General features: G+C 55.5%; 2 protein-coding genes across 8 annotated transcripts in view; both read right to left on the bottom strand.

Moving 5' to 3' along the window:
• Mamstr (MEF2 activating motif and SAP domain containing transcriptional regulator) overlaps positions 1 to 8,554 on the bottom strand; it is a 34,832-nt gene extending 26,278 nt beyond the window's left edge. For 2 of the 6 annotated variants that reach the window (XR_013430644.1, XR_013430643.1), the window contains exons 1-9: positions 8,380 to 8,554; positions 7,737 to 7,820; positions 6,569 to 6,607; positions 5,826 to 5,965; positions 5,476 to 5,660; positions 5,040 to 5,142; positions 4,635 to 4,829; positions 4,145 to 4,333; positions 3,994 to 4,048 (exon numbers count right to left, since the gene is read on the bottom strand). Coding sequence is in view for 4 of the 6 variants with exons in the window: in XM_005336642.5 (XP_005336699.1) it covers positions 3,575 to 3,858; positions 3,994 to 4,048; positions 4,145 to 4,333; positions 4,635 to 4,829; positions 5,040 to 5,142; positions 5,476 to 5,660; positions 5,826 to 5,965; positions 6,569 to 6,607; positions 7,737 to 7,794 (1,248 nt within the window). In the remaining 2 variants the exon portion in view is untranslated. Of the gene's footprint in view, positions 1 to 3,320; positions 3,859 to 3,993; positions 4,049 to 4,144; positions 4,334 to 4,634; positions 4,830 to 5,039; positions 5,143 to 5,475; positions 5,661 to 5,825; positions 5,966 to 6,568; positions 6,608 to 7,736; positions 7,821 to 8,379 lie in introns of those variants that run through there. The other 4 variants (XM_078031723.1, XM_021734160.3, XM_005336642.5 and 1 more) reach the window with 3 other exon arrangements.
• A 683-nt stretch (positions 8,555 to 9,237) lies between these two features.
• Positions 9,238 to 19,938, bottom strand: Rasip1 (Ras interacting protein 1). Of its 2 annotated transcripts, none has more exons than XM_013363519.4 (12): positions 19,787 to 19,938; positions 19,499 to 19,639; positions 18,275 to 18,960; positions 16,823 to 17,178; positions 14,597 to 15,250; positions 13,629 to 13,666; positions 13,244 to 13,395; positions 13,027 to 13,142; positions 11,628 to 11,871; positions 11,265 to 11,437; positions 10,127 to 10,274; positions 9,238 to 9,665 (listed from the first exon to the last, which is right to left on the bottom strand). In XM_013363519.4, exons 2-12 carry the CDS (start codon positions 19,633 to 19,635, stop codon positions 9,466 to 9,468), a joined length of 2,904 nt encoding a protein of 967 aa, XP_013218973.2. In that variant the 5' UTR covers positions 19,636 to 19,639; positions 19,787 to 19,938; the 3' UTR covers positions 9,238 to 9,465. The 2 variants fall into 2 exon arrangements, with proteins under 2 accessions (XP_013218973.2, XP_005336700.2); XM_005336643.5 differs by having other exon boundaries at positions 13,027 to 13,130.
• Positions 19,939 to 20,060: the final 122 nt, after the last annotated feature.

Raw genomic sequence — 20,060 nt, 5'->3', positions numbered from 1 at the left:
TTGTCCATGGCGACAGGACTCCCCATGGACATCCCACAGGTCCAGCCCTGGCTCTCCTCAGGTCCAGAGGAAGGGACTGAAACGTGGGATCACGGGTGGTGGCAGGGAGTGCTGGACTCAAGCCCACTCCACCTTCTGGAGAATCCCTCGGTCATCCTGTGTACTCCCAGGAGGCCCCAGTGTACTCTCAGTGCGAGCCTGCCCTCCTCCAGATGCAGGCGAGATGGGGCCTGTGGGTGGGAAGTGAGAGCTGGCCGAGCTGGGTGCCCTCCACTTAAGAAGGCAGAGACAGAAGGAGGCCACGGATGGGGCAGGATAAAGGGCAGGAGGGAGCAAAGACAGAGACCACAGCAGGGAACAGGCAGAGGACAGACCAGAGACCCAACAGCTATGGAGAGAATAAGTATAGGACAGAATGGGACAGTGAGGGACCTCAGCAGTCAGACACAGATGGGGACAGATTGATATGAAAAGGGATACAGTCCAAAGACTCCAGAGAAAGACAGGAAGCCCTGTCATGCCTCTTCCTGGTCTTCCTAGGGCTGCCTGCATGGCTGGCCCTCCCTCCCCGCCCACATTGCCAGCTGAGCCAGCCACCTTGATTTCTCCACCTGCTCCCAGTGGCCAGAGGCCCACGCACCTACAGGACTTGACCCGCTCTCTTCCTTCAGCAAAGATGCTGTCCCCAGGTGGTTCCTCCGCCCAACTCCCCATTCTTCAAGGCAGTAAAAATGCCTCATCTCTCCAGGCTGTCTTTTCTGGGGGCCACAGCCACACGGTCCCCTCCACCACGACCACCCGGACAGCGCCCTGTGCGTGAGACTGCAGGAGGCTCTCTGCAGGTCCATGAATTCGCCATGGGGGAGGCTGACGTGCTCCGTTTCCCACTCTAAAAGCACAGGCTGTGGGCTCTCCAGTCAAATCCCTGGGCAGTTCCTCCCATCTGTGGGCCCAGGGCCCATCTCACCCCTCCTCTATCTTCAGCAATCTCTGCAAAGGGAAGATGACGAATGCTATCTGGCTTGGAGACATGGAAAAGTGCCTCTACCCAGGCCAAGTCCACATGTCTATTCCTTTCCCTTCATCGCCAATCCCTGATGCCCCCAGAGCTCTTGCACATGGAGGGTCTGGAACAGAGCAGCAGCTACTAAAGCTGTTTGCTATGGGTTGGCACGTCCCGCACATCAGGTCCCATTTGTGGTAGTCTAATGAACACTTGTCCACCTGGGCTATAGGTACAGACATTAGGGAAGTCGGTGGCTCCAAGCCATATCACATGTCCCTGATCTGCTGTTCTTTCCCCCTGCAGTGCAAAGAACTATTGGTGGCTCGCCCAGGTCCTCTCAGACTCTTACCATCTCTCCACGCCCAACCCCCAGCCCTTAATTGTGCCTTTTTTATTTTCAGCTGCTGTGACTCTGGGGCCTTGGTGACCCTGGAGCAACCATCCCTCCTAGGGCAACAATTGCTAGATAGTAAAAGACACCCCTGTTAGCACCTTCCCTAAGCAACCAGCCAACCCAGAACCCATGTCCCCCCACCTCCTTTAAGGGACTCTTACACCCACCTGCCCACCACCCCAGGGCTAGGTCCCTGGCAACTCAGGACAGCCTCTGAAGGACATGGAGGATAGGCCCCAGGGCAGGTCCCCTATCTGCAGCTGTCCCCTCACCTGCCTTCCTGCTGAGAGTGCAGAGAGATGGCTGTGGTAAATTGGATCCTTCGTCATTTAGAATCCTGAGCCTCAACTGGAGAGAAGGCAGGAAGGGAAAATGGGGAGAACACAAAAGGACCCCAGTACAATAGGCCCCAGGAACTGCCCTACCTACCCTCCTGTCCTCCTCTAAATGAGCCAAACCAACTCACCCATGACCTTTGTCTGCTGAACCCTATAAAACTCAGACCCCTGTTGTAGCATGCTGCCATTTTCTCCTCCAAAATTCATCCCTCTGTGGCTTAATAAAAGCATCATTAATCCATCGAGGTCTGTCCCCAGTTGGTTATTTTTGCTTACAGCCTTTATGCCCCAAAGTCCACGGAAATGATTCAAACTGGCCAATCCTAAGCCTGAGTACCTTGCCCTTCCTTTGCTCCTGGGGAATTCACAGTGAAGGCTCTTGTCTGTTGTCCCCTCCTCTCCTGCTCTCTAGACCAGCTCTAGGCATCCCCTGGGGTCCTGCATGGTGTCCAGTGTCCCTTTCTTTTGGGACATAGGACTATAACAAACTGTCTTTTGAATGAATGGTGATGCAGTTTTCACCTGCTGCCTCACCACCTCTGAAATAATAAACTATATTTTAACACACTCCTGCTGGAGGCATACCCCATGGCTCTCTTCCCAGGACTGCCTTTGGGCTGAAAGTACCTGGGAAAGTCTTCCCTTCCTTACTCCCTCCGGTGACCCCTGACCCATGACTACTGGAGATGGTGCAGTGACAGGTCTCCCAATATGGCTCCCTATGGCCATACCCCTGATATCCCTGTCTAGCCCCCCACCATATTCAGCCTGCACTGACCTGACTTCCTTTAACGTAGCAGATGTGAGATTGTACCTGTCATTAATGTAGTAGACTGAAATTGTACCTGTTTCATGAGACTGGAATATTCTGCAATCTCCCCTTGGAATGCTTGCTCTTCCAGAGTCCCAAGCTACCCCACGGAAAGGGAGAATGCTGATGCTCCATGGTGAATGAGAGTCCCGAAGTCCCCATGGCCCTTCTGGCTACCTTTGTCAAGGCACCAGAGAGTGCCATCTTAGGTGCCCCTGCCCAGCTGGGCCCCAAGACGACTATAGCCCTGGCTATAATCATGGGGTCCAGTGAACCATGAAATCGTGAGTGATTTCGGATGGTTATTGCTTTATGGTTTTAGCAATAGAAAGCCCAGACAGGGAGATTCAAAGGCCTGGTTCCACGCACCCCAAAGTGGAAAAGTCTGTAGCTGAATTTATGCTCCACAACTCCCCAGGGGAAGAGGCCGAAGCTGAGACTTCACCTGAGGGCACACTCTGGCTCCTTTTCTTCCTCTAGTCTGTCTTTCTCCAGTCCCTCAGTATATCTCTCCTGGAAAGCATTTCTTAAACAAATCACTGGTGTGGACATCTTGTCTCTGTGCCTCCAACAGAAGCTGACTTCAGACACAACACTTCTGATCCAACTGGAACCCAGGGGTCTGGCTACCCTCTTGTCCCTCCCTACTCTTCCCTGCCCCTTTCCTGCATCCAACAGCATATCCCCCTTCAGCTTCGCCACACAACAGGCATCCATCTGTATGTATATGTGAGGAAACGGGCATTAAGAACATCCATGAGGTCTCAAAAGGAAGCAGAAAGCAGCTTGTTTGCCTTGGGCAGCAGCAAATGAACCTCCATCCCCAACCACACAACCATAGAGGTGGTAAGGCCCATAGGAAGGCAAAGTCCAGGCATTCGCATGTCAGCAGCAGTTAGGGGCCAGATTGGGATTGGGTGTCTGTGGTGGGAGGGGCTCTACTAGTTGTTCCATTTCCCCTCCTGGAGTCTCTTTGCCATCTTCACCCGCACCAGTTCTGGGTCCCTGAAAAACTCCAGAACCCATCACCACGGGTCCTCCAGCAGGTCCCAGAGCCGGGTGCCACTGGAGTCAGATAAGTCAGCAGAGAAGATGCTGGGGGCTGGAGGGCCAGAGCCCAGTGGAGGACCCCCACTCAGGGCCTCTAACCAGTCCAAGGAATCCGTGGGGCCTCTGGGAGAGGTGGATGGGGAGTTCGTGGGGGTTGGGAGTGAAGAGGAGAAGACAGACGAGAGGCCTTCAGAGTCCGGGGAGGGGGACAGCACGTCGAAGGAGCCAGGAAAGTCCAGAGGAATGGGGGGCAGCGGGTCTGCGGGGGAAGGAATGGAGGGTGAGCTTAGGAAGTCATGGATCCGGTTCTGTTCCTCAGCCCATTCTTTCCTCGGACAAAGGAGTGTAGAACCTCAGGCCCCTTCTCCCCCAAACTTAGGCGTTAGGCTCTTACCATCAGGCTCGATCTGGTCCTCCAGGATGTCATCAATGCCCCGATTTGGAAGCAGCTGTGGACTAACAGACGCGGCGTGAATCTGGCATCCCACCCAGAACCTGAGCGGAGACCCACTATTCCAGGCCCACTTGACCGGGCACCCTCTCACCTGCGCCCTCCGGATGGCTTCCTGCAGCTCCTCCTCCAGCGTCAGGGGCGCTGAGGAAGGTGTTAGGGCTGTGGCCGGAGGCGGAGGAGGAGGAGGAGGAGGAGGAGGCGGAGGCGGAGCCGGAGCAGTCACTAGGCTCCCGGCCGCTCGTGGAGGAGGTGGCTTGTGAGACGCCGGATTCGACTTGGTCTACAACCACGAAGAGGTAGTTCCCTAAGCCACGCCCACCACGCGCAACCCCACCCACTCGCAATCCGTGGCTCCACCCCCCAGGTCCGGCCCTTCACTCCTCGCCCCCTGTCCTCTCATTGGCTCCTCCTCCCTGAAGATTCTTCCCCCAGTTGCTCTTAGCCACGCCCCCTTGCGCCGGGCTTTCTCTGCTGGGCCAAGTCTCTCCCCACAACTTCATTGGTTCCTGAGTTTTCGACCCTCCGCCCCATCTGTTTCGTCTTCTCGTCACTGGCCCACACTCTCATAGTGCCGCCCTCACCGTGCCCTGCCGCCGGGAGGTTCCCAGGGCCTTGGGCCTGAGGCGTGGCCAGGGAGCACCCGCCGCACCGTCCTCCCGCCGCGGCTTCTGCCGCTCGCGGGGCGGGGCGCCGCCGCGCATGCGCTCCAGGAGCATCGACTTGGTCCCGGACACCGGGAGGCCCCGCAGGCGCAGCTGCTGCCGGAGCTCTGAGACCTGGGGAGGGGGCGGGGAGAGTCGGTGCTGGGCGTGCTCGGGCTGCAGGCCGGGAGTGGGGAGGACATTTGGGAAACGAGATAGGAGAGACCAGGAACCCTCCAAAAGATGAAACTGGGGACCCAGACTCCTGGATTTCCTTGGGGCAGAGGCTGCGGTTAATCCCACCGAAAGAAAGGACACACCTGGAAAGTTGTCCCCCAAACTCACCGTCAGCTCCTCCAGTTTAAGAGTCTGAAGTTCCAACTTGTGTGGAGGGGGAGAAGGGCTGGGGACTCCTGGTTGGAAGGGAGTGAGGGGAGTGGGCTTCATTCTGGCGATGGTCGTGAGGGAGGAACAGTTTAGAAGGGACAGAGAGAGAAAAGGCATATTAAGGTCCTCATAAACAGGGGCTCTAGAAAATGTAGGAAAGTGACAGCCCAGAATTCTGGGTCTCTGAGGAAGCAAGTACATGGGGCTAGATTTCTGTACGTGGGAGAGGGGGAACTGGGGGTGTGAGTCTGAAAGGAGAAGGACTGGGAGCTGGAGAGTTGGGTCCTGGGGGAGGACGGGCTCCGGACTGGACCCTGTCATGAGCAGCGGGTTTGAGGCAGGATGATGGGATCTGAATTTCTGAGTCCCCAGAGAAGAGAAATGAGGGTCATACCTAGGATGTAGCTGCTGTGAGTTTGTCCCTTCCCACAGAGGTGGCCCCTGGGGACCCAGGGCTGACCTCTCAACTTGGGGGTCTGCCCTGGACCCTTGTCTCGGCTCCGGGGGCATGTACTGGTGGTATGTTAAGTTTCCCCTGGGCTTGGACTCGCTCCAGCGTTGGGAGGTCTTGGAAGACTCCTAAAACAGCAAGTGTGATGTCCCATGCTTCAGCTCAGTTCCTGCCTTTCTGCCCCAGAGCCCACTGCACAGTGGGGTTGGCAGTCACCAAAGAGGATGGGGCAGTGGCAAGGAGGACCAAGGCTAGACTCAGAGGGACTTCCTCTCACTCTAGTCAAGACTCACCTTCTTTGGGGACCTCCAAGGACAATATTCCGTCTCAGGGAGCAAGACGCCAGGGCTGAAGAGGAAAGAGGCAGGGACCAAGGGCAAAGCTGGGGCCAGAGCTGGGCCTGAGGCTGAGATCCACGGATCTGAATCTGAGGCTGGAGAGAGTGAAAGACCTGAGTGGCCTGGAGGCATTTAGCCAGCAAGGAGGAGCAAAGCTGTGGGAAAGGAGGACCCAGCCTCCCTGGGGTGTGGGAGGACAAGCCCTGGCAGCTGGATGCCTGGACTCCTGGATCTAGGGGCCCAGATTTTCACATTCTCAAGAAGGCAGCAAGCTCTGTCACCAAGGGGTGTGTTAGCTGAGGATCACAGATGTCTGGGGTTTTGCTGAGACAGGGGTGGGGGCCTGCACTCCTGGTTCTTGGGGAGACGGAGAAGCTGAGAGCCACAGTCTGACATTCTTATGTGTACGGAATGTGGAGTGGAGTCTGGGAAGCCTGTCTCCTTCAAAGAGCATCTGGAATCATGCATCTGTTGGGGTGGGAAAACTGGAGAGCAGGAAGCAGAGCTCCCAGGGGTGGGATGACCAAGGACCTGGATTCTTGGATCCTTGGGAAAGGACAGGATGGAATTTCAGTGTATCCTGGGTGGGGTATAGGAACCAAGCTACAGGAACCAGTGAGGGACCTTGCATAGCTGTACTCCAGGATGTCCCAGGGAAACGGGGCCACCATCCCCTCCCACTCAGGGCCCACACTTACTTGGGTCCTGATTCCGTCTGTGGATCCGAAGCTGGAGGACTGTGGAAGGAGGAGGGAGGTGGGAGGAGGAAGGCGGGAAGGGAGTGTCCGGGAGCCAGGCTTGGCAGGCGGGTGGGAGTTGCAGTTGTTGGCAGGACACGCGTGCCCAGCCCCCTTACACACCCCTGCAGGCGGGTGGGCAGGCAGCCTGCTCCCTTTCCCGGGCCTCCCGCCTGCTCCCTGCCAGCGCAGTGCCTCGGGCCAGAGCTGCTCTAGGGCTAGGAGCCAGCCAGCCTGCAGGCAGTAGGCAGCCCCACCCCAGCTCCACCTGCCCCTCACGAGTCAGTGCCCACGCCACCCCCAGGAAAATCGCCATCTTGGCAGCCCAGCCCGTTTGCACCTCACCTCCTTTTATCCATGAACCCCATTCTGCAGCGCCAACTTCTTTCTGGGCTCCCTTTTTGCCCTTCCCACCCTTGAAACGCATCTCTGAGCTCTAGATCTACATATGCCACTTCCGTGTATTTGTAACCTACACACTTCATCCTTGGCTCACTCTGCCTTGGCACCCACCCAGCCACATTGACATTCTTATTTGCACCCTAAGGACATGGCCACTAATTTTGGAGCAAGGCTGTCCCCTTGCACAATTCTGCTCTTTGCACGTGTGCCTTTTTGCACATTTTTGCTCTTCCGTTATTAGTGTCTTTGTACACCCAGCCATGTTACCACACTCACTTGCACTTGGGTGCCCTTTGCCTACTCAGGAATTGACCCCCAGTTCTGCGCATTGCATATCTTGCACCTACCCTGGAATCTAAAACACAGCTTTTGACACTTTCAAGGCTCGATAGCTCATTGTCCCCTCACCAAACTCCCACCCTGTCCTCCAAAGTCCCCACTGTGTGTGCATGTCTGCTGTGCATACATTTCAGTTGAAGCCTTGTTCTTTGCAGTGCCTGATCTGCACACCCACCTCTAGCTGCCCACTCCTCTTTGCTGACCTAGCCATTTGCACACTTAGTGGCCTACCTCAATTCGACCCCTTTGATGGACACCTTTATGCTGAGTGACCTTTTGCACAGAAAATACATGCCTCACAGGTCCTCCAACCTTCTCCCACCCCAGAGTAGACCCGTTTCCAGGAGCCCAGGACCCCTTCCCAAACCCATAGGGAAAAGCCTCTCACCAGATCGGAACTTGGAGCGGATGATTTGGGAGCGCTGGGAGGGAGCTGCCAGGGTCATTTCCAAGGCTGGGATGGGGACCTGGACTGGAGAGAGAGCAGGGTCAAAGTGGAGGTCAGGAAGCTGACCCTGTGGGTGGACTTAAGAAAAGCTCTGAGGTAGTTAGGGATAGAAGCAGCCTGTAGCCCTAACTTCTGGATGTGGAAAAGGGCTGGGGCCCCAGACACATAGGTCAGAGGGAGGAGGGCTGGGGCCTGGACTCCTGAGTCTGAGGGAGGAGGGCTGGGAGCCCTGACTCCTAGATCTTGGTAGAGGGAGGACCTGGGTCCTAGGGAGGAGGGCACTGGGAAACTCGACCCCTGGGTCTTTGAAGGAGAAGAAGGGATAGTGGCCTGGACCCCTGAATCTTGAAGGGGAAGGAGGTTAAGGGCTGGCACACAATACTCTTGAGGGGACTAGAATTCAATATCCAGGGGAAAGGGGTCCTGAAAGGTTCCTGGGAAATTGAAGAGTGCCTGCAACTTGCACCTGAGAAGGGAATGGGTCAGGATGTCAGCCACCAGGGTCTGTAAGGAAGGGATGGGGACCAGAAAAGTGACAGAAGAGTTAAGGAGAGTCCTTCCCTCCACCCCAGGGGCTTCTCACCAGGTGGGCTCGGAGCAGCTGTGCCCTAAGGCGGGTGGAGTCGGGCGGTCTGGGTTGGAGACTGCAGGCTCCACCCCACCAGCCTGGGACCGCCTTGGAACCCCCTTTCTGGTGCGTGCTGGAAGCCCAAGAAGTGGGCGGAGGAGACGCGAGCTACGCCTGGGACTCTGAGAAAGGGCGGGGACAGGCGCTGACAGAGTCTGGGGCGGGGTTCCTGGGCTCGCTCCTCCTCGTCGTCCTGAGGCTGTGAGGTCGGGCGGGACAGCCGCAGGCAGACAGACGGGAGCAGGTGCCGGGAGAGGGGCGCCGAATGAGCAGCAGTGGCAGGTGGTCGTGTCCCGTCTCTGCCGGCAGGTGCCACCTGTCGCTTTTTTTTTTCCCCTGACACAGCAGCGGGAGTCAGGTTTAGGGAAGGGGAAAGTTCAAGCCCGAGGGACGGACCCCTGGTCTAAGGAGTGGGTTGGGGGTCTGCGGGAGGAAGGGCTAGGAACCGAGATAGAGGTGTGGTTCGGTGGTGTGCTTAAAAGTCAGACGGGTTCAGAGTGGGGTAAGGGGACCCAGATTCCTAGGTAAGAACGAGAAAGCAACTTTGGACTTTGGGGGTGAGAGGGAGAGACGCTGGTTCCCAGTGGCCGGATCAAGGGCCTGATATCCCGCAGAGCACACTTCGGACCACATTCTGAGGTGTGTGGGAGGCCCCAGTGCTCCTGGGTTGGATTACATGCAAGAGGGCACGCTGAGGCCGCGGCTATAAATACCTCCTCCGACTAGGCAGGAGCCCAACCTCCAGGCGAGGGCCCCGAGGCCTTAAAAATCACCATCTCTAAGGCCCCGAATCTTAATAAAAAGAGGCATTGCTAAAGTCACAGATACATTTATTGCTCCTTGGCACTATCATCCCAAACCCATTTCCCGCCCCCGCTCCCCCTCCCCAGTCTCATCCTGCTACTACCCCAAAATTCAAACTCCCAGCTTTCCGCGCGGGGACGGGAACTACAACTCCCAGAAAGCTCTTCGTTCAGTCGGTCTCCCGTGAGTAGAAGCCCAAGAATTTTCAAGGTTCGCGCGCTTCTTTGCTATTGGTCTTCAGGGAGGCGAGGCTACGGGAGGTCCGTGGCGGTGATTGGCTGGCAACTCCTGCTGCTCAAGATCCCACAGGAGGCGACGGAGCCTGCGCAGTTCACGGTGCAGGGCGTCGTCGGTCACTGGGCCCGTGAGGCGCAGGCGTGAGCTGCCCAGGGGCAGGATGAGGGGCGGGTGAGAGGAGAAGCTTTCGAAGATGTCGCCTTTGAGGCCAAAGAAGATAGGTTAGAGTCTGAAAACGGGCGTGAGGCGACTGTGCCAGGAAGAGCCGAGACTCAACTACGCCCGAAGAAAAACTCCCAGCAACTGCAGGATCAGGGTCCGCTTAAAGGCGACTCTGGGATCCGGAGCACAGTGGGGGTTGTAGTTGAGACTACAAAGGCCATGGTTGCGTGGGCAACCAGCAGTGGGGTGGCCAGGTTCCTACATCCCCGAGGAAGGCTGGGAATTTAGTCCTAGGGACTCCTGAAGGTTAAGGGGCACAGACTCCGAGGAGAGGTGGCTGAGGGGTTGCAGAGGGAGAAAAGAAGGGCTGGGACCTTGAACTCCAGTGCTGGTGAGAAGGGGACTGGGACCAGCCTCCTGGGTCAGAAGAGCGCTGGGGCTAGGGACCCCCACGCCCAAAAGCTGAAAGCCCCAGTGTTTGCATCCCCATTTTCTTCACCTGTATCCACAGCATCCTGCTCTGCTGGGGGAGGGTCCCAGGCAGGTGGTGGCCCGCGGCCAGGACCCAGCTGGTAGTGGCTAAGCAGATGGTGGAGCTGAGCAGGTGTCAGGGTGGAGTGGTCAGTTCGTAGGCTGCTCCATGAAGCCTGGTGGGAGGACCAGGTGAGAAGCCTATGGTCATTATGGGGGAGCTGAGAAATGGCACATGGAAGGGCCTCCAGAAGTGGAGTGGATGTGCATAGTGGAGTCTAGGCCATGTGTCCTGGGCACTGTGAAGACCGCTTGTCACTGAAGGGATGGTAGGGAAGGGTGTTGCTCTCAGAAACTTTAAAAAATATGATTTGTTTCAGAATAAATAAAGATACAGGAAGAAGGTGGGGAATAAGACTGATATTCACTTGTATCATTAAAGCTGGCAATGTGTACAGAGGGGTTAATTTTTCCATTGTGACTATTTTTGTATCTGTTTGGCAAATTTTGCACTTGACCTAGCTGGCACTAGAATCATCAGTGTGATTAAAATCAGAGACTCTATCCAGATTGCCTCGGTTCAAAGATCTCAGCTTGATTACTTACTGATCTTCTGACAAATCACTAAGCCTCAGTTTCCTTATCTGTCAAACAACCCTGTAGGGTTGTTATGAAGATGCAATGTGACAAACTGGAAAGTGACTTGGAACAATGCCTGGGGCTTATTAAATGCACTGTCGGTGTTTGATAAAAAATAAATACATGAAATCAAGTGACCTGTTCTACCTGATTCTCAGTTTCCTCATCTGAAGAACTGTCTAATAATAACCCATTTTCATGCAGAGCTGTCAGTATTAAACTAGAATTGTGAAACACAGTGGCTGAAATTAAGGTTTTGTTCAGTGGATATTTTAACCAGCACATTCCCTGGTCTCAAACCAAACTTCCTGACTCAGCATGGCTGAGGAGGGACCCTGCAAACTATTTTTAAAAAGTTCCACTGGGATTCAGACACAGTCAAATGTGGTTATTGTTGGTGCTGGCTGCCAGCTATCTAAGCAGAGTCTTGGAATGAAAAGGGGTCTCCAGGAGCTCTGAGGGTGAGCTGAATATACAGGGTGGCTGAGAGGGGTTGAAGAGTTAGAGGTTAGGGGTTCAAGGATTACCTTAAGCAGGGAGGTGCGGGGCACACAGAGCAGGTTCACAGCAATGGAGAGTTTCCGGAAGAACTCGGTGGCAATGTCACCTAGCCCAGCCCCCTGAAGCCAGTCCAAGACAAGATCTAGGTTGGTTCGGATTTGAACAGCTCGGGACCACTGATAGAAAGGTCGGCCTTGACCTAGGAGGGAAGGTTATGGGAGTAAATGTGGGTGGACTGTGGCCTGCTTCCCAGACCATTCCTGTCCTTGAGCTTGGTCTGTGTCTCTGTTCTCCAGAATATCCAGACATGTGGCCTGTGCTGTGTGTCTAGCTTGATATGGGTCTGGGATAGGAGCCTCCCCATTCCTGGCTCCCAACCCAACTCTCACCTCGTTCCATCAGTGAGTTGAGAAGGGATGCATTGGAGAAGAAAAACAAGTAGCCAAAAGTCTGAGACACAAGATCTGGATGCAGCTCACACTGGCTGGTCAATTCCAAGGCTGCCTGGAACACGCCCAGTGTAGGTCTCAACCCTGGAGGCATGGCCCCCAGCTCTGCACCAGGCCCAGGCAGATCGGCACCAGCTGTGAAGGGGTTGCTATCCAGGAGAGCAGGCAGTGTTGAATAAAGAGTCTGAGGAAACAGGCAAAAAGAAGTGATTGGATCACATTCACTGGAAGCTTCAGGTTGGTAGAGCATGAAGATAATGGGCAGCTCTAAAGGCTTCTAGGAGTTGTAGCCCACTCTGCATTCAACACCTGAAGGGACTCCATGAGCAAATCCCTACTTCACAGATGGGCTTCTAACATTTATTAAACCTGGAACAAGTCAAGTCTTAAGAAAGACTTTCTAGAAGTTTCTTGGTTATTCTAACACAACTTCTCATGCATTTTGGGACTTGTAGTTCTCAGTAGATAGCTCAAGAAGGACAAAGAATAGTGGACAAAGGAGCCCCCTTCTTTTATCCAGAATTCCTGAAGGAAAGAAAAAGAATGGAGAGTTAGGAAGTAGGAGTCAGGTGGCAATTAGCTGGCAGAAAGTGAGACCAGGCCAAGGACCGGAAATGAGGTCAGATACAGAAATAAAACACCCTCTGCAAGAATGTGCAGGAAGTGAAGCCTCAGAGGAAAGGGCTTCATAGTTACGGCTGTTCAAGGAACTGCTACCTATCCCAAAAGACTCCCTTCTCCTTTTACAGACAGGGAATCAGACCCAGCGTAAACCAAAATCCCTGAGAAGTCCAAGAAGCAATATTAAGGTCAAAAATATGGCAGGAGGTGGGGGAGGCAGAGCTAGGGGGAGGCAGACCCTGCAGGAAGAGCACTGAGAGAGAAAAAGGTCTCCAGATTAGAAGTGGAAGTGAGTTCAGAGCTACAGCAAGTGAGATCAACAAACACAGGAAACAAGATCCGATTAAAGATCTTTGGTTTAAATGGACAGGACCTAACACTACTTGAACTATCTTTCTCTCTCTCTGCCTGTCTATCTATCTATCTGTCTATAATTTATCAGTAGACCAAAAAAAAAAAAAAAAGGGGAGCTTGAGAAAATGTAATGGTTATACAACCAGGTAATGAAGCCAGACTGTCAAGAGGCAATAATTGCAGACAGGAAGAGAAGCCAGAAAGGCAGGAAGTGATGTCACAGCAACAAAGAACTGGAATGAGATGGGAAGTGATGTCATAGGAGAAGGAAATTTTAAGCCAACCAGGAAATGACATCAGAGCAACACAATGAAGTTTTATCAGAAAATGATGTTGTCACATTGGAAGTAGGGGCAAAGCCAACCTTGGTGAGGTAGTAAACAGACTGCTGGAAGGTACACATGATGACCTCATCCAGGAGGGCCATGGCCTCGTCACATAATTCCAAGTCATTGCAGAGCTGTGGGTCTGAGGATAGACCTAAGGGTGAGAGGGAGAACCACAGGCTGGCAGCCAGGAGCCCAGGGCCCCAGATTCAGGAAGAAGGGCTTGGAAAAGCCTAAGCTTGGGTAAGAGCTCACCCTCCTGGTCGGCCTCCTTCTCCATTTCCAGCACCTTCTCCTGCACAAAGCTCAGCAGCTCAGTGGTGTTGGCCATCCACAGCATGAGTGGCCGCAGCTCCACAGATACAGCCTCTGGAGTCAGGGGCACTTCGGGGATCCCCTCAGGGTGGCTGAGGAAAGGGGAAGGAACCTGTGATCCCTGCTCAACCCCCATAATAGTCCAAACCTCAAGATTTGGGTCTAAGTTGAGGACCAAGCCCATGCCCCATTTCACAGCCAGAAATGTTGAGTCCCAAGGAGGAACAGAAACTTGCACTAAGACATGTATGGAATAAATGCAGAACTAGATGCAAATCCCAACTCTTGCATCCCTCTGGATCTTTGTGCTTGGAATTTCTCTTACTTCTCTGGCTGACGGTCTCCAATTTCCTTAATTTTTTCCTGCAGAACAGTGAGATCAGAATGAGGGGAGAGGGTCAGGAGAGAGGGTATCTTGAGTTAATGTCCTGGTTTTTCTAGAAGCCTAATTAGGACAGAGACTCCCCACTTTGCAGATGTACTCTAATCCCTAAGCCTCACAGGTAAGCATTCTGCCACGGAGTTACCTCTCCAGCCCTTGTCACTTATTTTTTGAGACAGGGTCTCACTAAGTTGCCCAGGTTGTCCTCTAACTCGTGATCCCTCACTAGTCCCTCTTTTTAAAAGGTAACAAGAGGCAGGGGCTGGGATTGTGGCTCAGTGGCAGAGCACTTGCCTGGCATGTGTGAGGCCCTGGGTTTGATTCTCAGCCCCACATATATATAAATAAAAATAAAGTTCTACCAACAATTTAAAAAATACACATTTTTAAAAAAGTAACAAGGGGTGATGGCGGTGATGAATGAGCGATCTGTTGCCCTTGGGGCCTCTTCTGCTCAAATTCTGTTTCTTCAAAACCCCAAAGAACTCCATAAACCCTCCCTCTAACAAGCCTCCAGTTCAATAGGATGGAACCTTTCTTCTACTCTGACCTATTTCTTTCTGGGGCTCCCATATGTAGGTCCAGCCAACCTATCCTCCAATAATGGTCTCTCTTGCAACTGCTGCAAGGTCCCAGCCCAGTGGGCTGCCCACCGAACTTCTTACAAGGGTCTCTTCAAATTCTCGGCCCCGCCCTATTTCCCAGAATGACTTATTCCAGGATCCCACAGCTCCACAGGTAGGCACTATCTCCTCTTCTATGAATCCAAAACTTCAGTGAGTGGGACCACTTACTAAATGGCCCCAGCCCTTCCTGAGGCATCATGGGAAACATACTTTCTTCTCACCCTTGTCCCTAACTGAGTAGACTTGGGCTGCAGGTGGGGCTGGATGGCAGTTGGGGGTGCTCACCCAGACGGCCTCCTTGATGAGCCTGGCGAGGCGGCCCAGCAGGCGCGGTAGGTGGCCCAGCTCCAGCTCTCGGGCCGAGTGCTGCACGCAGAGCGCCAGCAGCGTGGCAGGCCCCAGCGGTGGCAGGTCTCCCGCTCCAGAGGCCGCTGTCCGCACGATCTCTCCCAGCAGTGCTTCCTCCTCGCGAGGTCGGAAACGCAGGACCGGCTCCCGGCCGTCCAGGTAAGCGGCCAGCGCCTCCCCACGCTCTTGCAGACCGCGGCCGCACAAACGGCAGGAGAAGGCCCAGCCGGGGCCTGGGGGTGTGGCCCCGGGACGCGCAGGAAGCCAGGGGGGTCTGGCCGGCCCAGAACCCCCGGTGCGGGGGTCCTTGTACATGAACAGGAAGTGCTCGCCCAGCCCTAGCAGGTCACCTGGGTGCAGCTCGGCCTCTCTCAGCAGAAGACACCCGTTGTGCATAACCGGAGCTCCACGGGAGGGGCGCACCATGGCTGGGGGCTCAGGGCCCGCACGAACTGTGCAGTGGCGTGGCAGTATGTCAGGGGCATTGAGGAAAGTGTCCACGTATGGGCCCGGGGACCCGCAGCGGGATGAGGAGGTCCCGCCTCTGCCAAAAACGTGTTGCTCCCTTGTCATGACATACACCACAAAGTCCTAGAGAAAAAGTAAAGACAACAAATCCAATTCCCTTCCCAAAGGGTGCTTCCAAACAGTGTCTATCCCAACATCAATACTCCCATTTCCCACCTACTCTATCAATGAACGCTTCCAAGATCGACCAGGACCCAGAGGACTAACACTCCACTTCCTTTTGAAAGAGCTTTCTATGGGAGATGCTACCATGATGCACTTCCCCACAACTCTATACTTACAGAAGAAAGCCCCAACTTTGTCACTCCCTCAAAGAACAGATGATTCAGAGGTGATCAATCACCAATGGACTCTCATTTTCCCAACAATTCTGAATGAATTCTTCCCCACCTAAACTGGACTCTACCAGAACATCCAGCCCAAGGAATGAGTGCTTCCAAGGACATCCATCACCCCTACTAAAATGGACTACCCCCTACCTCCATCCTCAAAGAATGGACCACTCCAACCTTCCTCCATTTCCACACCCCTGGCCCCACTTGCTCTTTATTCCACTCCAGTGATGGAGCCTTACGGATGTTTCCCCTTCTACTAATAGTCATTCTCAATATCCCAAAGGAATGAGATCTTTTAAAAGACCCCCTTAAACCAATGTTCTTCCATTAGCTAGGATTCATGAAGGTGCATTTCCTAGGTGACCCCTTTCTACAGTGCCTTCTCTCCATTATTCCCATCCCTTGACAAGGAAACCTGCTCCAACAATGGACTCCTCTATTTGCCCCCACTCACCTGTAGAAGGACTCCAAAGACACACCCACAACATCAACAGAGGTTCTCACTATGCCCCTCCCTACAGGGGACACCTCCTAGAGATTTCCATACAGTGGCTCTTCTAGAAATCATGTTTTCAAACACCTGCCTCAAGGAGACAGCTTCCTACTTCATCCACTCCCCAAACAGATGCATTCCAAAGAACCCTTTTTAAAAAGGTGCTCTCGCCTCCATTCTGTAAAAATGGAAGCAGTGTATCACCTTTCTAAAATAAACCTAAGACTGTGTGCATGAATGAATGTGTACTAGTCCCACTGATATGTTCAATGCACAGATGAAAATACACTCAGGTTCCCCACTGTCACCCAAATGTGTAAATGCACACAAGTGCCAGCACCCCCTGCCTGCATCCACAGTGGTCAAACGTCCCAGTGAAAACCATCACCTTTTACAAATGGGTTCATCCACTCCCCCCACCAAAGAAATACAGGCTTTTCAAGATCAAGACCCCAGACACCAGTCAAGGACGTCCCTGCCCCAGGACATGCACTCTCCTGTCGCCCTCCCTCAAGAAATGATGTCTGCATGGGGTCTCCTTCCTGCAGTGGACTCTCCTTTGAAAAGACACAGCTTGCCCTCCACTTTCAGTGACAGGACCATGCCCTGTTTGTGCCTCCAGTGTAATCTTGTCAGCCATCTCCCCTCTGCCTCCTCCACACTCACTCTCTACAACCTGGCTGCGCTCTTGCCTACCAGAGGACCTGAGGCTACCTCAACCAGAGGAATTCTGAGAACTACAGGTTTATCACTCTCCAATGACAGGGGGGACATAGGGCTCTGGGTAGTTGGGGAGGCGATGCTCACCTGGGCATCCTGATAGCCCTGGAGCAGTAGAAAGTAGGGGCGATTGCTGGGGGCCTGGATGAGGCACTGAGTCAACTGATCAAAATCCCCGGGGTCTGCAGGTACTATTTGGGTATCAGCTGCCCCTGGGGCCATGCTAAGTGCCTGCTGCCTGCGTTCCTGCTGCCGCCTTCTCCGACCCTGCAGGCTCAGCTCTGACACACTGCGCCGTAAGGACAAGTTCTCCGAGCGTTCTTTGCCCCCAGATCCAGCGGGGACCCCAGATCCAGACCCAGGACCAGGACTGGCCAGTGCGGCCCCACCAGAAGCTGCACGGGAGCGATTCTTCTGTGGCCGCCACGAGGGGGCGCCGGTGCCTGCGGGGAGAGAGAGACAGTGCCTGAGAGTAGAAAGACCAGGGAGAGAGACCTGAGATCATCTATCACTCCCTGAGTGCCTTGTCCCTTGGTGCACATGGCAGAACGCATGCCAGGTTTCCTGTGGCATGTGCTATTTCACCTTTGAGGTCGCCTCCTGCTTCAGGATCCATATAACCGTCCTTGGCCTCTCTGAACACCTCTTCCTCTATCCCCTTTCTTTCCCCTGCAGTTAAGGGAGCCTAAGGCTAAGGATCCAAGGCCTGCTGCCAGTCTTCATTCCACCTAGAGGCACTGTTCCCTCTACTAGGCTCTGCCCACATAGGCCCTGACCCTCAAGAACTGCCTCAGCCTAGTTCCCAGAGCTGTCTCCTGCCACACAGACCCACAGCAGGTGCCACCACACCTCACCAGGCCCAACACCTCAGGCTCAGGCCTACTCAGTTCCTCAGACTCCGCCCTGGCCCCGCAGGCCCACCCACGGCTCTGCACAGCCTCCAGCACATTGTCCTGGCCTGTTCCTCCTCTCCTAGTTCTCTCCAACTTGGATTTTCCCCTAACACTGGCCGAATCCCTGGGAATTCGCTAGGCTCTGGCGCTTCCCACAGGCTGCTGAGCTGCCAGAACCACCGACACCCCGCTGGGGAGCTACCACTGCTTTGGCCACCTACACATTCAGCCTCCTGCAAGGCAGCCTGGAATGCCTCCTAAGGGCCCTGACTCCATCCAGAGACACTCTGGGACACCTCCAACCACTGCCACCAGCCGGGCCACGCCCCACGCGAATCCAAGCTCCACTCGGTAGGCGCTGGGAAAGAGCAGGTCCCGCCCAGCGCTCAGATGCTGCAGCCCCGCCTTCTCCCAGTCTAAGTCCCCGCCCCGGCCGCCCCGACCGGATCCTCCACCAATCACCTCACAGCTCGCTCCTCGCTTGGCCCGCCCACGCCCCAGAGCTGCCCCAGAGCCACGCCCACAGCCGGCGCCAATCGGGTCTTTGCTGGCTGCTCCTCTTTGGCTCTGTGGGCCCCGGGGGTCCCAAACCCTGTCCGGCGGCCCCAACCCCTGTGCAGCCCCCCAGGTCCGCGCGCTGGCTCACCGTCGCTGTCCGCGGCCCCGAAGGCCTCCTGCTCCAGGCGGCGCGCCTCCTCGCGGCCGCGCAGCTCGAATCGCCGCGCCCAGCCGGGCCGCGCCCGCCACAGCTCCTGCACCAGCAGTGGGCGCTCCGAGTCGCCCAGCACGCGCAGGTGCTCCGCCTGCCACTCGCCGCTGCTCATGCCGGCGGTGGCTGGTCGGCCCAGCGCGTCGCACAGCGCGAAGGCGTCCACGCCGCTGCTGTCGCCAGGGCCGCTGCCGGGGCTGCTGGCCAGCCCATAGCGCTCCAGCGCTTCAGCCACCAGCTCCCGCGCTGTGGAGCGCGCCGTGGCCAGCACACTCTTATAGTTGGCACCCGACGTCAAGCCCGCACCAAAGATCTTTAGGACCCCCGGGGGCGCAGTGGCGCGGGACGCCAAAGGAGGTTCCGGGGCCACGCCCGCTGCCAATTCTGGCAGCTTCTTCTCGCTGGCCCAGCGCTGCGCGCCCCCTGGAGTCCCGGGTCCTCCAGCGCCGCCAGATCCGGTGGTCCCGGTCCCCGAACCCCGGAAGAGCTGAGAGATGCGCTTGGCGCGGCTCCCCGAGGCTCCCCCCGCCGCTTTCACCGCGCCCACTCGCCGCAGTTCCACGTGCGGCGGGGGCGGGGGCAGCGGCTCGCTGCTACGGCTCCCCGTGTCGGAAGACGAAGACCTGGGAGCCACCCGTGAACAGAGACGCAGGAGAGTCACCCATAAAAGCAAGCAAACACGGAGATGGCAGCCGAGGGGGGGAAAGGAAGCATACAAATACAGACAGAGACAGAGACCCAAAGAGAGACCCAGAGAGGGAAAGGAGCAGAGAAGGACAGAAAAGACAGAAACCCAAGGATGACCGATATGGGTGGTGGGAAGAGGTCAGAGGAAAGAGAGAGTTCAAATAAATAAATAAAGGCGACTCCTGGAAGCCATTTCCAAGAGGTGATCAGGGAGATGAGGAAGGAAGGTGAATCAAGCCCAGGGCCTGTGTGGTCCATCCCAGTGCCCTCAGCCCACCTCTCCCCACAATGGGCCCAGATAAGGCAGTATTCAACTTCCTGCTCTCATCCCCCAGGCTCCCATTCAGGACTGAAACCAAAGCCAGGTCTCTCAGGGTCCCTCTCAAGAAGCAATGCATGGAGCTGGGCCCAAAGCAGGGACAGAAGGAAGGCAGATGGGGCAGGGGCAGGTGTCCCACTTCCATGGCTACTCACTTGACAGAGGCAGCGCTGGGCCAACGCCGCCCCAGCTTGGCCAGCTGCTTCCGGGGGGAATTGATCCACAGGCCCACAGGGAGATGAAGCTTTCCAAAGCGGGGGCTTCCGCCCTCCTTCCTTTCACCAGATAGCATGGCCCTAAGGGAAGGTGGGTAAGACACAAATTCCAAATAGGCTGAATGGTAGGCATGGGGTGTTGGGAACCTAGGAGAGGAATGGGGCCCTGGATTCCAGGCCTAGGAGGACAGATGGCCGCAGAGGAACTCCTAGGTCCCTGGCTCTCACCTTTTGCAGGTCCGGCAGCACCCGGAGGGCCTGGGTCTGTCGGCCTGCCGTTTGGTCCCGATGCCTCCGCTTTTGAAAAGGCTTTGCCTATGTCCCAGCTCCCGGCACTGGGTGGGGGACAGGAAAAGGCAAAAGGAAACCCGGCAGGAAGAGCTGGGAGGGGGCGTCCTGTGAGGAGACCAGGCCTGGGGGAGGAGATCTGAGAGTAGGCCCTGCCTTATTTCTTGATTCTGGAATTATATTACAGTCCGTAGTTCCCCTCCACCAGAACTCA

Source organism: Ictidomys tridecemlineatus, chromosome 15 (assembly GCF_052094955.1).
Source record: "Ictidomys tridecemlineatus isolate mIctTri1 chromosome 15, mIctTri1.hap1, whole genome shotgun sequence".
Lineage (NCBI taxonomy): Eukaryota > Metazoa > Chordata > Mammalia > Rodentia > Sciuridae > Ictidomys > Ictidomys tridecemlineatus.
The sequence above is the reverse complement of the archived record's forward strand: the minus strand, read 5'-3'. Positions and strand labels throughout refer to the sequence as shown.

Bases quoted from the DNA above. Each gene is read 5' to 3' on its own strand.
- Rasip1 (XM_013363519.4), bottom strand. From the start codon at position 19,635: ATGCTATCTGGTGAAAGGAAGGAGGGCGGAAGCCCCCGCTTTGGAAAG. The intron at 13,143-13,243 runs GTGAGCTCTTAC...TCTCACCCTTAG, and splicing joins GAAGGAGGCCGACCAGGAGG to GTCTATCCTCAGACCCACAG. The intron at 9,666-10,126 runs GTGAAGAAAATG...TTGGCCTCAAAG, and splicing joins GCAGGATGCTGTGGATACAG to GCGACATCTTCGAAAGCTTC.